The following is an 18,287-nucleotide window of genomic DNA, read 5'->3' as shown; positions in this document are numbered from 1 at the left end:
AAATGCTGGACTTTATTGGTTTGTCCTTATACCTGCAAAGTGTGATTCTGCTTATTTAAATACAGCTAAATAGCAGTCCTCGGAGAACGTTAAGCTTGCATGTGAGCAGGCTATCTTTCAATGCACACGCTACAGTCTAGTAGAGTTGCACTCTCAACTGCCTTTCTAGATTTAAAAGACATTCCTTGTTCTTTCCTGTGTTGTATTATATGTTGCAGGATATTTGATCACACTGTGTGAAAAGGTGTTGCTGTTTTACCTTGTTTGCCTAGGCATCTTCTGATTGACATAATAAAAAGCTGAATGGTCAATAGCTAAGCAGGAGAGGATAGGTGGGACTTCAGAGAAAGATAGGAATTCTGGTAGGAATTTAAGAGGTGGGGATTTTACCAGCAAGACACAGAGGAAGTCGGACATACAATATGGAGGAGACGTAATGAGCCACATGGCAGAATGTAGATTAATATAAATGGGTTAATTTAAGTTATAAGAGCTAGTGGGACAAGCTTAAGATAAGGCCAAGCTTTCATAATTAATAAGAAGTCTCCACGTTATTATTTTGGAGCTGGCAGTCCAAAGAAAGTCTGATTACAATTATACGTAATTATCATCACAGTAATACCATCATAAAAATCCTTTATTTTTATTTTAAGAACTAAAGATTTTTCTAAGGTATGTAGATTTGGTAAATGCAGGGAAATTACTGACATAAGGGAGCACCAGACTCACCAATTGGTTGTAACAGATTGTGAGTCTTCTGATCTGGGACAAGTTATTCCAAGGACAACTTTGGTTCCTGTGCTTGGCATTTATCCATGGGATTCCATATAGTAGACCCTGACTCTCTTTTCTAGTAAGAATGCTTCTCCCAAAGAGAGTTCTAACTTCAAAAGTTGTTACAGTGCCAATAAACTGTAAATAGATGCTGCTTTCCAGCATTTACTTTTTTAGACTTTCTATTTAAATGTAAAATGTAATAAATTTGGGTCTCTGTAGAATGAACATCCATCACCCAGACTGTAACACTGCCCAGAACTCCTTAAGCAATCTTCAGCAAGCTCATTACTTATGAAACATTACTCAATAACCATTTTGGTTGAAACTTGAAAACAGCATCACTTTAGAGTGCTTGGCTGTGCTTATATCATCTTATTCATTATCATTTTTTTGCAACAGAAAGAGAAAAATAAAGGGTATTTATTTTGCTGATAGGTCCAGAGAACAAAATAGGTTGAGTCTAGATGCACACAGGAATCAAAAACTGCATAGACAGACTAAGGGAAATCTACTGAATTATAGAATAAGTGGGAATTTATTGCAATGAGTGTAGCCAATATGTTCATTACCTTCTCTCTTACTCTTCATGTACATGCCTCTCTCTTTCTAAATTAAAAGAATATTATATACACATTTTATTGTATTTTTGTTATTTAAAACAATTTATAATTTAAATATATTTGATCATATTCTTCCACTCCCTCAAGTCCTTCCAGATCCTCTCCCCTCCATGCCCACCCAACTTTTAAGTTCTTTATCAAAAAAATACAAACAAATAAAACACCACAAAGCAAAGAAAACAAAATAAAACAACACCCCAAAAGAAAAATAAACAAAATAAAAACCCACCAAAATGTAACTCAATAAAAGCACCCCCCCAAAACAGTACAGTTTATTATATGTTGGTAGACTACTCCTGAACATGAGGTCTACCTTGGAGTGGTTGATATACCCACTATCACTCCATTGGCGAAAACTGGTTTTCTCTCTTCCCCTCAGGGTAACAACAGTTCAGTTGTTAACCTTTACTCTATTGGCTAGGTTTTCATTCATTCATCTATTCATTTTAATATAACAAAATAAAATAAGATAAAACATAAACTGTCAAACTGAAGTTGGACAAGCAAACCAACAAGAAAAAACAAAACAAGAGAAGGCACATGAAACTTGTTCACACACTATGCTGTACTCATATATCAATGCCTTTTTCCACCAACATCAGCGACTCTTCCTTCTGCAGCATATGAGAACAAATATAGAGGCCCACAGCCAGACATTATGGAGAGAGAGAGAGAGAGAGAGAGAGAGAGAGAGAGAGAGAGAGAGAGAAGAGATTTGGAACACAACCCTAAATGGGATGTCTCAATCAAATCCCTCCACTCAGGATTCAGGGAACCCCACAGAAGAATATCCAGAAAGAATGTTAGAGCCAGGTGGAATGAAGACACCAAGGAAACAAGGCCCTCTACATCAACATGATCAAAGCTCTTATGAACTCACAGAAACTGAGGCAGCATGAACAGGGCCTGCATGGTTCTGTACCAGATGGGGTCCCAGGGCTGAAAGGAGTGGAAACATGTTCCCAACCCTAACCCAGAAGGAATCTCCAATTGACAAACACTTGCAAATGAAAATTTAGTTCCCTCCAAGGGAGTCTCACTGGGGAAACAAAGGACTTTCAAGAATGGGCTGCACGTCCAGCAGTAGATGGCCAAAAGAAAGTGAACTCAGGGCATCTCTGGAGGTTCCTCATCTCATAATGTAGTGTCAGAGATTTTATTTTTATTTTCATTACTTTTTATTATATATATATATTCATATATATATATATGAATATATATATATATATATATATATATATATATATTCTTCTCCCTGTTTACTCTATGGTCCTTGTTTTTACAGGATTCCTGAGTGAGCAAACAAGTAGTTCTGTTTCTTGTGCCTGCTCCTGGGCTCTTTTCCTTCTGTTTGTTTGTTTTGTCCAATTCCAATGTGTTAGTTTTTGTTTTGTCTTATTATATTTTATTATTAACCTTTAGACCTGTCTGTTTTCTAAGAGACAGGAAGGGGTTAGATCTGGATGGGATGGAAGGTGAGGAGAAGCTGGGAGAGTAGATGGAGGGGACCTGCAACCTGGATATAACAGATGAGAAAACAACTATTTTCTATAAAAGGAAACAAAGTAAATTTCAAAATTAAAAAAGTAAAAGATAACAGAATATTTTTGTTTGAGTAAAGAACTCTTGTCCTTTCTCTTGGTTTCATGCTCAGTATCTTGAGGGAGAAGGACAGTTATCAAGAAGTGCTGACAGAGTCCATAGCATCATTTTAATCTAAAAAACTTTATGATCTTGTGTGTAACATTGTCAGTTAACAAAAAGAAATTTTCTTCATTTTAAAAAAGTGAAAATAGAAGCTTTTCCTACCAATTGTTCTGTCTAGATACACTTATTAATTCAACCTCTGACACTAAACCACACACCCACCCACCCCCCACACACACGCACACACACCTACACACACGCATATACATAAATGCTCACAACACATACACAATCACAGAAACTGCCCCACATGCAATACCACATGAACACACAAAGGCCAATTGAAAAAATGAGGTGACAATTTTCTAAATCACTTAGGAAATATTTTTCAGTAAATGCACATTAATTGTCAATAACATGCAGCCCATCTCTCGAAGTCCTTTGTTTCCCCAGTGAGACTCCCTTGGAGGGAACTAAATTTTCATTTGCAAGTGTTTGTCAATTGGAGATTCCTTCTGGGTTAGGGTTGGGGACATGTTTCAACTCCTTTCAGCCCTGGGACCCCATCTGGTACAGATCCATGCAGTTCCTGTTCATGCTGCCTCAGTTTCTGTGAGTTCATAAGAGCTTTGATCATGTTGATGTAGAGGGCCTTGTTTCCTTGGTGTCTTCATTCCACCTGGCTCTAACATTCTTTCTGCCTCCCCTTCTCCAGGGTTCCTTGAGCCCTGAAAGGAGAGATTTGATGTAGAATCCCATCCCCCACCCCTGCATAATGTCTGACTGTGGGTCTCTGTATTTGTCTCCATCTGCAGCAGGAGGAAGCTCCTCTGATTATGGCTGATCAAGGCATTGATCTATGAATATAGCCGAAGGTCATTAGGAGTCATTTCATTGCTTTGTTTTTTGTTTTTGTTTTTATTTTTTGAACAATAGTATTTGGTTTTATCTCTGGCTGCTATAGAAGAACCTCATAGACTCGATGCTCAAGTCAGAGCTTCTAAAACCTTTTTCATCTTTTGCATTTACAACCTCTTTTCACACCTGAACGTATTATGCAACCCCATGTGCACAGGCATATTAAGCAGGCGTACAAAGCAAATATCAACTTTAATAAATCAGATAAATTTATTTTCGAGTAATTCTTTTGAATACATGCAGTTTTAGCACTTATTTTTAAAGAAAATATGCATTATCCTGAACTAAATGTACTGAATATGTTGACATTTCTCAGCTGAATGTGTGATACTTAAGGATGTAGAACATCTCAACAGTTTTCAAAGTTGATTGATATTATGATTTTATAATCAGTGCTGAAAATATCACTTCATATATGTAAGGACATTTCAGAAATTGTTAGAAATTCTACAATTATATGCAAATAGTTATATGCAAAACTTCATTAGTGTTTTTACTTTATGATACTTAAGGTAGCAACTCAAACAGCAACTTTAAAAGTCTAACATTCTGCCGGGCGGTGGTGGTGCACGCCTTTAATCCCAGCACTCGGGAGGCAGAGCCAGGCGGATCTCTGTGAGTTCGAGGCCAGCCTGGGCTACCAAGTGAGTTCCAGGAAAAGGCGCAAAGCTACACAGAGAAACCCTGTCTCGAAAAAAAACAACAACAAAAAAAAGTCTAACATTCTAAAACAATGCACTACAAAAATGTACTACTTGTATTCTTATATTCTGAGGAATGATGATAGGAGAACATTAAGTCTTTGTTTTCTGCAGTTACACCATTATATTTCTATAAAAGCTGAAAACTTTGTATGGAAAGTAAAATCAGTACAATCAGAATATTGAATAGTCTCCAGTATGAGCAAGGTGTTTCAGATATTGTTTGCTGCCATTGTATGGCATGAAGACATGTGCAGTGCAAAGTGTACATGCTACATGTGTTCAGAAGCAAATTTATAATTAGGTCCTGTGATGCAATACAGGTGAGTTTTGAACAAAATACCTCAAACTGTTACGTTTGGGGTACTGGATTAATTTTTAATCATTTCACGTTTTAAAGCATTTATTGTTACTAATTTTTTCAAAATCATCACATTCAGTTATGATTCCCTGTGGGATCTCCATCCACAATCTAAAAAGATGGAACTTAGACAAAAAGGTTTTCATTTTAATTTTCCCTGCTTGGAAGGCTAGGAAGTACAAGATCACAGTACTAAAATTCTAAGTGATATCCTCTTACACCTGTGGAAAGATATTTCCCCACTGTGTCCTGCAATGGTGACAAGAGGCTCCAAGTGAGGACATTAATCTCTTTATGGAGGCTCATATTAAGGATTTCATATAGACCAACCATGTACCAAAGCAACAGATTTCTGTGTTGAACTGGATGAGAAATGCTCCCACAGGCTCATGTATTTGAATCCTGGGTCTCCTGTTGGTGGCATTGCTTGATGAGGTAGTGGATCCTTTATAAGATGCAGCCTTTCTAGATGTCCCTGGGACCTGTCTTTGAGAGTTTATAGCCTCACCCCTGTTCTCTTTGCTTCCTGTTTGTGGATGAAAATAATCATGGGCTCCTTTAGGCATGACATGCATTCTCTGCCATTATGGACAACCCTCTTGTATGATAAGCCACACAACCTCTTTCGGTGAGTTACTTTGGGTCATGGTATATGTACCTTACTTTTCTGTTGCAGTGATAAAATACCATGACCCAAAGTAACTCACAAACACGAGAGAGAGAGAGAGAGAGAGGGAGAGAGAGAGAGAGAGAGAGAGAGAGAGAGAGAGAGAGAGAGAGAGAGAGAGAGAGAGAGAGAGGGAGAGAGAGAGGCGGGAAGGGGGAGGGAGTTACTTTGGACTATAAAGAATATAAAGAAGGTCATACTCTAAAACCTAAATCCTGCTTCAGACTAAGATATACTCATGACATTTTTGACACTTTTGGATGTGTGATATTATTTAAAGTGAGATTTAGGGGACCTATAGCATGGAGCTAATGCTACCCAGTAATTAAAAACAATGTTTCAGTCACTAGAAAAATGGTGTTGCATATAAGGAAATGGAAGATGGGACTTTAAAGGCAATTCCTTTAGAATACACCCAGAATATATTCTTTATAAATGGCATAATGCTACTGCTTTTAGGCTCACAGAGACTGAAGTGACCAGCATGGGGCCTGCATGGGTCTGCATCAGGTCCTCTGCTTATCTATTTTGGCTTTGGCTTTTAGTTTGGTGTTTTTGTGGGACTCCCAACAGTGGGAGTGGGTGTGTCTCTGACTCTTTTGCCTGCCCCAGGACTCTTTTCCTCCTGTTGGGTTGCCTTGTCCAGCTGTGATGTGAGGACTTTTGCTTTGCCTTATTGTATTATGTTTTGCTATGTTCAGTTGTTGTCTCTCAGAGGCCTGCTTTTTTCTGAAGGGAAATGAACGGGGAGTGGATGTGGGAAAGAGGGGAGGTGCAGGGGGAGCTGTGAAGAGTGAAGGGAGAGGAAACTGTGGTTGGGATATATTGTGTGAGAGAAGAATCTATTTTCAATTAAAAAAGAAAACAATTCAGTTAAGGGAGAAAATAATTTAAACTTGTATATAATTCAAATGCTAAACTTTAAAAATCAAATTGCTGTAGTTACTGAACATTTATAAAAAGCCAGCATTTCTTTTCACAAAACAGCTTCATGGGAGAACATCAATTTTAGTTTTTGCTCTTGGGAACTAATGAATACAGACAATGTTGAAAGGTGACAATGTTTGTCACTCAAAGAAAATAATAAAAAAAAGCAAGTTATGCTTCAAAAAAGCTTAATATATGTTTAGTTACTGTAACTGAACATCTTACTCCACTCCAGAAATAAGTGAAACAAAACATTAAATCTCATGCATTACATTAAAATTGCTTTACATTCAGTATTTTTGTAAACTATATAAATTCAATATTGACAGGCATACACTATTTCTCATTATTGATATAACTCTAATATTAACTCAAATTTCATACTAACAATATTTTTTGTCCATTTTAATTTTATTCTCATTTGCCTTGAAAAATTACTTTTATTGTGGCTTGTCACATAGTCTATAATGGATAATATGTCACATCTAACATTATGTCAACACATTTTCAACTCAGTCAAACAGAATAAAAGGCAGACAATCTGGCAGAAGAAATATCCAAAGTGTTGAAGGACCTTCATGGTTTTTCTTAACTGATTATATAAAAATATAAAAGAAAATAAATAAAACATGTATGGATTTTATAATTTAAAAAAGTAGACTTTAAAGACTTGGAAGATTTTTTTGAATTTCCAAATTGTGAAAAACAAAAAGTCATGTTTGGAAAAGAATATCAAAGGTAGAACGTAGCTACCATTTGATAATAAGAATAGTTTTGATAGAAGGAAGCCAAATGGTGCTTTGAAGGCATTTTCAAGATCATCAGTGTTTCCTATTCCTATCATAGGCCATAGCGCCAGGGCCTGGGTAGCTGGACAATTTCAAGGATGCTATAAGCACGAACGGGGTCTCTGGGCTTGTTGCCTAGGACCGCCTTCAGTCTCTGCTTCCTGAGTTCCAACATACAGTTCTTGACCATTCACATCAAAAGCAGCCAGGTGTAGTTTGGGTATCTGTCTGTAAATAGCCCTGTTCCAATAAATAACCACTTGTCCATGTTCCTTTAAGTTATCAGTAAACTTATTGGTTCACCAAGCTAGACTTAGAACCATTTATTCATCCTAGCATTGTCTTCTCTACTAGAGGTGACAAGAAATAGACTCCTCAAGGTAAGACCCACAATACTATTTCAAGGCTTTAGTTGAATAAAACTTCATGAGAAATTACAAAACAATAATTACTTGCAATAGTATGCTGAATATGATCAAACTATATTATATGTGCATGAAAGTGTGAAACTATCAAAGAATAAATTAAATTTTATTTTTAAAAAGATGAGGCAATAGGCAAAATGTCACTGAAAATTATAAACATGAGATGATTCCTATTACATAAATATAATTAACCTGGAAACTGTAGGACAGAATTTTTATTTATGCACTTAGTAAAAGGGATTAACTTGTAAACTGCCATGATTCAGATGTAAAATGCATTCCATTGGCTCCATTTGTTTGAATACTGGTCTAGGGCTACCTTGGTGGAGACTGGGCCTCACTGCTAGGAGTGAAGGAGTCCTATGAACCTTAAGGGCCACAGTCCAAAGCCACTCCTGTGTGTGCATTCTCTCTCTCTCTCTCTCTTTCTCTCTCTCTCTCTCTCTCTCTCTCTCTCTCTCTTCTTTTCCTGTTCTACAGAGATGGGAGGAGTCCATGAACTCTCCCACAACTGTCCTGCCATGATGATACCAAGAGTCAAAATAAATGTTTAAATGCTTTCTCCCTTAGATTGATTCTTGTCAGGTAATTGGCCACAGTTATAGGTAACTTAAGACATAAATTAACATAAATTATTGCTTTTTATCATTTTATGAAAATATCATGTATAAATAGATGCTTGGAGTCTGGAGGCTTGCATAATCACAAGGATTCCCTTCAGTTTGCCTATTTATGCAGTTATACTTGACTTTGTATATGTACATGTGTGCATGTATATGTGCATATGCGTGCATGTGTGTGTGTGTGTGTGTGTGTGTGTGTGTGTATGAAACAAGAAATTGAGTAGTAATACCAAACCAAGTAGTTCATCATTATTTGAGTCTTTCTTTAAAATGTTTAAGGTAAAGAAAATCAGATTTGACCTTAACTTATTCATGGACATATAGAATCGAGACATTCTACCAGAGATTTTATTATAATCTGTGGAGACATATCACTGAAAATTTCTATTCTACAGTAACATATAGTGACTTGAAATAATAAAAAACTGATCAAAATGCAACTGATTATTTGTATTCTATACTTTTTATTCTAAAATTTCATTTTCTTCACAGAGAACAAATTTCTCCAAAATTGAATGTCCAGTTGCCTTTTGCTAGTTGGTTTTCTGATATATATTTTACTACATTTAATTGTGTTTATTTACTTATCCTTCTCCTCTTTTTTTAAAAGGTGGGATGTAATGGGGCATAATTTTAAGAAAAATTAATGTTTGTGCTCATTAGTTTCTTCATATACTAAAACACATCTGCTCAAAGAGAATGTTTTTGACTAACAACCTTCTGTGTCAGCCTTGTGGCCACTAGAAACCTTGAAATATACTTTTGTAAATAATCTTTAGACTATATAGTGCTTATTGTTAGTACCATGTTTATGAAGCTAGAACCTTAAGCCTACAAGATGTCTCTAAGTATTATGTCTCAACTATTATAATCAAAACCAACAATGACAAAACTCTGGCCTCTTAAGGTGATGCTAGAGGAAGCATCTCTCATGACTACTGAACAGAACAGAGCAGCAGTGAACACGGCTGAGCGGTTTTCTGTGGAGTGGGATGTCGTGTAGTTGAGAGTATGTAAGAGAATGGAGTGTTCGAATCTTATGGTAGATTTAATTTTAGCTTTTTTGAGATTTCTCCACACTGATTTTCAGAGTGGCTGTATCAGATTGTAGTCCACCATGAACAAGGGTTTCTCTTTCTATATCATTGTCTAGATTTATTGTCATTTATTTCTTTGTTGTTTTTTCTTTTATTGAAAATAGATATTTTTCACTTAATATATCCCAATTATGGTTTCCCCATCTCTACTCCTTCCAGTTCCTCCCCACATGCCCTGCGAGAGCCTGTCTCTCATTTAAAAAAAAACAGGCCGGGCAGTGGTGGCGCACGCCTTTAATCCCAGCACTCCGGAGGCAGAGCCAGGCAGATCTCTGTGAGTTCGAGGCCAGCCTGGGCTACCAAGTGAGTTCCAGGAAAGGCGCAAAGCTACACAGAGAAACCCTGTCTTGAAAAACAAAAACAAACAAACAAACAAAAAAACAGGGTTCTATAGGATAATAATAAAATAATAAAAGGAAATAAGATAAAACAAAAATTATCACATTGGAGTTGGGCAAGACAAACAGAAGGAAAAAAGCCCCAAAGAAGGCACAAGAATCAGGGACCTACTCATTTGCATGCTTAGGAATCCCATGCTCAACTAAACTGGAAGCTATAATATATACATGGAGGACCTGGTGCAGGTCCTGTGAATGCTGCTGCAATCAGTGTGAGTTCATATGAGCTTTGCTCATGTTGATTTAGATGGTCTTGTTTTCGTTGTGTCCTCTGTCCCCGTCTCTTACATTCTTTATACCTCCTCTTCCGCATGGTTCCCTGAGCCCTGAGGTGAGTGATTTAAGAGACATCCCATTTTAGCCTGGGTTTTCCAAGTTCTCTCACTCTGCATAATGCCTGGCTGTGGATGTCTGTATTTTTTTTTTTTTTCATTTGCTACAGGAGGAAGATTCTCTGATGAAGGCTGAGCAAGGCACTGATTTATGGGTATGGAAGAATGTCATTAGAATTTATGTATTTAGAACAGTAGTATTTGGTTTTATCCTAGGTTCTTAGACTATCTAGTCTCTGGTTCTTGGTCAACAGGCAATGCTGAGTATGGGATCCATCTCCTAGAATGAGCCTAAAGTTAAATCAGTTATGGGTTGCTTACTCACATGGGCTTTATGCCATCATTGTTCTATTATATCTTGCAGGCAGACAGCAATATAGATCAAAGAATTTATAGCTGGCTTGGTATTTATGTTTCTCTTTTGGTAAGGTTCAGAGTATCTTTGTATACCAAAGAAGCTAGAGTGCAGGGGTGACAACCGTAGAATGCAGGGAAACAACCAAGGGTAGCAGCAATAAATTGTACTGTTTGTGGAGTTTCTTGTACTCCCCTGACCAACAACTCAAAGGAGATAAGATTTGATATCAAAGTTGTTTTCATTTATATTTCCCTAATTGCTAAGTATGATAAACACTTTGAGATATTTCCTATCTATTTTTATTTCTTCTTTTGAGAACTATTTGATCAGATCCATAACTCATTTTTAATTGGCCCATTTGTTTTCATGACTCTTTGGGTTTTTTTTTGTTGATATATAAATATATATATATATATATATAAAAACATTTATGTATATATATACATTTATATATATATATATATATATATATACACATATATATAATGGCTATTAATCCTCTGTCAGATATATAGCATAGCGGGCAAATATTCTTTCCCACTCTGTCTTCTTCCTCTTCATTCGGGTAATTGTTTTCTTTGCTGTACAGAAGGTTTTGCTTTGTTTTTAAAAATGAGGTCACACTTGTCAATCACTTGCCTTAATTCCTATGCAAATTGGAGTCTTATTCAAGAAGTCCTTTCTCACATTTATATCCTGTAGGATACTACCTATGCTTTCATCTAGCATTTCAGTGTGTCAGGTTATACCTTCACAATGAAATATATAAAATATAAAGAAGGATATTGAGTAAGTCATTAGAAAATGGAAAGGCCACCTATACTCATTGACAGAATTAATAATGAGAAAAACAACCATTATACTAAACATAATGTATAGTTTTAGGTGTATTTTAAACTTTGAAATCCTTAGATTTGCTATCCTTAGATTATGCAATAAAGATACATGTCTAGAGTTCTTCAGATTTTCAAACAGAAGTAATTGGTTTAGTTTTTATTGTGCTGCAGCCAAATTTCATTATGAGTGTTTGATTTCTAGAATGTAGCGGATTAATACCTACAACACTTTTTGCTTGTTTGTTTGATGGTAACATTCTTTCATTCAGGAACTCAGACTGACTTGACATGTGCTATGTAAACAAGGATGTCCAGAAACTTACAGAAATCCTCCTACCTCAGCCTCTCTAGGTTTAGGGTTACAGTCATAGCCAACATGCCAGACTTGCAAATATCTGCATAACAGAAAATGCTATGAAAACTACTGTAGTTCAGATATTAAGAAACATGGATATGTAATAAATAACAGCAAAAGTAGCATGCTGACATCACGTTCTCACTCCTTGGGCACCTGACGCTGCAGAAACAAAGACTTAACAGGAAAAAGATCACCAATATCAAATATAAAATCACTCTGAGTACTAATAAGGCAAATAATTGGTTCCTATTGAAATTTCCCAATTATTCACTGTTTCCCATGTAATTTACTAAATTACCATTAATCTAAAGGACTAGAAATAATGCTATTTATTTCTTATTTATCACCCAAATATTAATGCATTAGGCTTATTCTCCTAAATATGAAAAATCTTGGAAATTAATAATAACTGGAATGTGTCCTGAGAAACAACATTGGAATTCAAAATAAGATAACTGAAATGATAGGGAAATTACCACTGCCATGAGATATCTACAAAAGCTCAGAGAACCCAGTATTTTCTAGGAAATTTAATGAATAAAAATGACTGAGCAGAATGCAGACATGTGATAATATTCAGTAATAAAAAGATCTCAGAGGTCACCACTTATAGCTCCAAAATAAATAACTTTTAAATAAAATTACGTCCACTGAAAAGGGCATGATTGCCTCAGGAATTAAAAAATGTATAGTAAAAAAATTTGTGAACATCGTGTGTAGTGATGTCCAGAATATATACTTAATTATAAATCAAATGCAAGGTACATAACTTGAAATTTGAAATGTGACAATGTGAAGGAAAATATCATATGCTAAATATATCTTGTTAAAACTAAATGTTAAAGTGAATGATTTGTTCTTAAGCATGACTTTTATTAAACATCTCTGCCATGTATAAAATAAAGTATTTTTATATATTCATTTATCAAGTATATGACTAATCTATATGAAATACTAATTGTCATAGTAATTTGGTTATTTATCATTGGTCAAATATTCTTGGTCAATTTTTATATTATATCTATATTTATAAGTTAAAAATCCTAAAATTAGTAAGATGTCATCAGCTTAGTAAAACAATCACAGGGTTATTTCTAAATATTAATTTCTTAACTTTGGCAATGTGAGTAGAGATACCACCTTTGTAGTTCAGGAAGGGCACATCCACAATATATCATTATACCTTTTGATTTTAAGAAATTTTAAATAGTTATTTAGTTCTCATCCTCATTTTATAAGAAAGATGAGTAAATCAGAGTGGTTGTTGAGACAGTTATGGAAAGTGCGTGCCTATAACCTTAATAATACACACAGGAGTTATAGACAGAAGGATTATTGTAGAACTTAGAGTAGTTGGGTCTCCACATAAGTTCCAGACTGGCTACATGGAGAGACCATGTCCACAAAGAAAAAACAAAATAAAAACAAAAATAATAAAATGTGGCTGTTTAGCTGCTAAATTGTGATTAGTGAACAAAGGTTAAATTTAATGTATCTTAAACTAATCACAATTGTACAGTTGATATACACATTAACATAGAAGAAAGAAAATTTAATCCATATGCACATAAAACCACAAGGATTATAGTATTTTGATTTATGAATACTTGCGTCCCAGACTTCATTCTGCTTTTTTCCCCAAGTACTGCTGACTGAATTAGATCTCACACACACATTTTTTAACCTTTGTTCCCAGGCTATATCAGAAAACTTTCCCTCACTCAGAGATATAAAGATGTTTTCATCATGAAAACATCATTATCTTTGCCCTTTTTAGTGTTTTTCAAGTTCCTTATGTTGTACAATGTCTAGCATAAAGCCAAACATGCTCTATGTAAATTTATTTAACTAAGTGTATATTATATGCATGTATCATCTGTATTCCACCAATTGTTGGGTGCAAATTAGTAAGACTGATAAGAACGTATTCATCCTTCTTTATATAAACTCATGCATGGATTTTATACAGAGATGCTAACTGCTCCTGTTCTAAGTTTCTGTTTTGGAACAAGGGATAATTGTAAACCCCATCTAGAAAATATACTTCAAATCATTTTCAGTAGCTACTTGACCAAGATCCTTTTAAAATATCTTTTAGAGAGGGCAATATATTGGCCTTAATAGGTTTTATGACACTGTGTCTTAAAAGTGTATTGACAGTATTGCCCAACAATTCTACAATGGATCAGAGATATGGATTCCAGTAAAAAAATAAGCTCCTTAGAAGATTTTCTTATTTCTATTTTTTTCTAAAGGAATGATTGAAGGATTTTCAAAAAGCATTTGAGTCTAAGCAGGGATTTGAAATAAAACTGTCATGTTCAATTTGATACTTTATGATTATGACATATGAAGTTACAGGCCTACCCTTATTTTATTGAAATCCATGGTAGATAGGCTTGTATCCCAACTATCCTCTTGGCTAGAACAATGAAATTTTGAGAATAGATGTTACTTTGATATCTGAGAATCCTCATGGATGATAAATGGGAAAGGAATGGTGTAAATGTGGAGCAGAGGTCTCTAATGGTCTAATAGTGCCATTTCTCTTGAGTTGGGTATTCATTGCCTTTTGTCATCTGCAACAGGAATTTAAAAATGTTTGTCACCTTTTTCTGGGGTTTTCTAGAGCCTCTACACAATAGTACCTTTAATCATAAGCATATTTTACTCCTTTGTTTCTAGGAATACTGCTCTGCTTTCTTCAGAATCCTTCATCTCCTTCTCTCCATTATATTTATATATAATTAAAATCTTATTCAATTATGAAGCTCAGTAGCTCCCCCATATTCTCCTTGAATGCAATTATGTTTCATTCTCCACGATTACGATGCTTTGCACATTGTCAACATGTATTTACTGTGCAATTCCAATTATAAATTAAGCCTTTGAAATTGCAACCTGCTGTAACTTGTTCTCATGCTCTGGCATAATTTATAAACAGAAATGTCTCCTTGTTTGTTACAGAAGAATCGATGGCCTTCATAATGGCTAAATATATAAGAATGTGAAATAGAAAGCAGTAATGGATGGCATCCAGACATTAAGGACATACATTATCCATATATTTTGAATAAATTACTATAGTTAAAAGTTTCAATCACTTGCAGCTATTAATGAAATATACTTTTATAAAAAATAAGGTTTAAACTTTTCATGAGCTATCACTGACTTTTTGCAGTAGGAATGGGATAATGGTTACTGATTTCTAAGGAATATAAGGCATGAATTCATGCTTTCTACTCGCATATATATTGAAACCCTATGGGATTAGATTGTGATACAAACTGACATATAAACCTGTCTTCCAACACCTGTGGAGCCTCCAGGGTACTGGACTAGGCCCTCTACATAAGCGAGACAATTGTGTAGCTTGATCTTTTTAAGGTGCCCCCTGGCAGTAGGATCAGGATCCATCTCTGGTGCATGAGCTGGCTGTTTGGAGCCCACTACCTATTATGGGACACCTTGCATAGCCTGGAAGCAGGGAGAGGAACTTGGACCTGCTTCTACTGAATGTATCAGGCTCTGCTGACTCCCCATGGGAGGCCTTACCTTCTGGTAGGAGGAAATGGAGGGGAGGGAAGTTGGGGGGAAATGCTGGAGGGGAGGGAGGCGGGAAGGGGGGATCTGTGATTGATATGTAAAATGAATAAAAAAATTCTTAATAAAAAATAAAATTAAAAAAACTGTCTTCAATGGTCAAAGACTCTAATAGGAGAAATGAATTTCTAATATACTGATTTGTAAAAATAAGATGGGCATAAGACTGTGAAGTACGGGTAATGGAGGCACTGAAATGCACAGGAAACCATGGGCAACCCAAAGAGTTCATCCCTGAAATTATTATATGTAGCACAAATCTTAAACAGTCTTATTAATAAAATCAAACCTGAAGGAGGTATTAGGGTGAATGCTGGAAGATCAGAGAAGCAGAACAAACCACAGCCACCTCACCTTGCCAGTTCCTCAGCTGAATTTCCTCAGACTGGAAACCTCTGTGTCCTCATCCGGAATGAATCTCAGCTGAACTGTTGCTCAAAAGCCTAAAAGCTTAACCAGGCTATAGTTCCTTGTCCTCACGCCTTAAATACCTTTCTGCCTCCTGCCATTACTTCCTGGGATTAAAGGCGTGTGTCACCACCGCTTGGCTGTTTCCAGTGTGGCCTTGATCTCACAGAGATCCAGGCGGATCTCTGCCTCTGGAATGCTAGGATTAAAGGCGTGTGCTACCACTGCCTAACCTCTATGTTTAATATTGTGCCTGTTCTGTTCTCTGATCCCAGATAAATTTACTAGAGTGCACAATATTTTGGGGAACACAATACCACCACAATTATATTGCTAGGAGCAATATTTAAAAAAATCAACTTTACAAAATATGATGAAATACAGAAAGCATAAGGAGGACGTTGGCCAGTTGATTTGATACACAAGACATTTTACTGTGAACAAACAGGAAAGACTTTTCCATGAAGGAGTATCCTGATGTGTGGATGTCATACATGTTAGATTTACACAACGTTAATTATTTGATAAATGTACTGAAACTTTCATATATGCCCAGGAAATCTGAAAATATTATTTTGATATTACAATATAGAATAATTTAGAATGAGAAATAAACCAGAAAAAGAAAGTCACTTTTCAAGCAACAATTATAAATATTCTGCCAAATACTGCTATTGGACATTTTTATGCAGGAGTCTATCCTATAAACTGAATAATTATATTGCCTTATGTATTGTGTAGCATGCTTTTTAAGTATGTTAATATTTGTAAATCTATAAGGACAGTGGGGGAATAAAGGACTAAAAGTGACAGTTATTGATATTGAAATTTTGAGGTCACTGCTGCTGCACATACAGAGGTGCCCAGAATGCTGACCCAGGAAAAGTCAGGTTAAATCATAGCACTAAAATAATATGAAGACAAACACAGTGTCCTCTCATCTAATTGTGGTGTTCCAAATAAGCTGCTGCTGTTTTAAAACAGCAACCAAAATTAAGTTTGTGAAAATAACCGAAATAAACTGTTAAGAAAGAAAGAAACACTAAGTACTTTGTGTAAGTTGATAGGCTTTTTTTCTATGTGAAAAAAGCTAAGATGAGATGTCTTATTTCAGAGAGTTTCATGCATTTGAAGTCAGACATGTTTTGTCAGTTCATGTGCCTTCAAATCCTCACGTTTTAAGGTGAGAAGCATCAGCTACTGATAACTGACTAATTTGTGAGTCTACAAAGGTGTCCACATCCTCAAATACCACACAGTATAGAACTTGACATTCTCTTTTACTCAGGACTTTTTTTAAGTGTTTTTATTTATTCTTTGAGAATGTCATACCATACTTATTCTTTGAGAATGTCATACCATATATATATATATATATATATATATATAAATTATTTTGAGCATATCCATTTCCATCTGCTTACTCCATCCAGATCCTCCCTCACTTCCCTACCCACCCTACTTCATGTTATTTCTCTTAAAAAATAATAAAAACAAAAACAAAGAAGCATGGAGTCTAATTTGTGCTGGCCAGCCATTCCTAAGCATGGGGCCTACTTTGGAGCATAGTTAATATACTCAGTGTCACTTAACTGAAGAAAATTGATTTTCTCTTTCTCAGCTGCTATTGATTTTGAATAGCTTGTGGCCAGAGGTAGAATATACTATGCAAAATGTATCATTAAAATGAGAGGCTAGAAAAGCATGGCCAGATGGATATTTTACTAAGATCTGGTGGCAGATGTAAAAAAAAAAAAAACAAATTAAAGGATAATTCTCCATTGATTTAATCACAAACAAACACAGTAGTGACACGTGTCTATAAGGACAGTAAGTGGCCAATGCTTCACCTACTGTTTCAGTCTCACCAACTTTAGAAGGGTTGCCTGAGAGTGGAGTGTGGATGTGTCAGAGTATAGCAGTAGTTCTTCTCCTTCATAACAAGTTTCCAGTTCTTGAGACTAAGCAGTTTTCTAAGAGTTATTAGTGCTTTTCTCTATGAGAGAAGTGAAGAGAGAACAGGGGGAAAGGAATAGAGGTGGATGGAAGAAGACAAAGAAAAAGTGCTTTCCACCAAGACTAGAAAACAAATCAGGAAGAGACAAGCATACACCTATCTGTTCTTCTTGCAGTTGTAATCCTTTGTTCTCAGCTTATACTTCCTCTGACCTTGCCACAAACTACCCCAAGCTCAGGTTCTCATCCAGGAGACAGCCAACTGTTTCCATACCTTCATGTAAGTTTTACTAGCTGAAATACATGACATGAATATCTCTTGATTGATAAGAAATTGCATAACGTACTAGAAGCCATGATGTAATCATTATAAATACAAACTTTAGAGCTGTGCTGCCTCAGATATATTGATGTGTTCCCATTCCTACTTAAATAACTGTGTGCTGTATTTGCTTCATGTTAAAAACAATGATAATAAAATAGCATG

At 35.7% G+C, this 18,287-nt stretch overlaps 1 protein-coding gene across 2 annotated transcripts in view; it reads left to right on the top strand.

Annotated features, from left to right (window-relative positions):
* Positions 1-18,287, top strand: part of Dok6 (docking protein 6) — a 407,881-nt gene that overhangs the window by 94,850 nt on the left and 294,744 nt on the right. Inside the window, exon 2 of one of the 2 annotated variants that reach the window (XM_052742739.1) lies at positions 10,392-10,436. The exons of the other annotated variant lie outside the window; for it this stretch is intronic. Within the exon in view, the coding sequence (XP_052598699.1) occupies positions 10,392-10,436 (45 nt within the window). The remainder of the gene's footprint in view (positions 1-10,391; positions 10,437-18,287) is intronic. 2 annotated transcript variants of the gene reach the window in all.

Source organism: Peromyscus californicus, unplaced genomic scaffold, assembly GCF_007827085.1.
Source record: "Peromyscus californicus insignis strain IS unplaced genomic scaffold, ASM782708v3 Scaffold_17__1_contigs__length_78620276, whole genome shotgun sequence".
NCBI lineage: Eukaryota > Metazoa > Chordata > Mammalia > Rodentia > Cricetidae > Peromyscus > Peromyscus californicus.
This window is presented reverse-complemented; position numbering and strand designations above follow the sequence as displayed.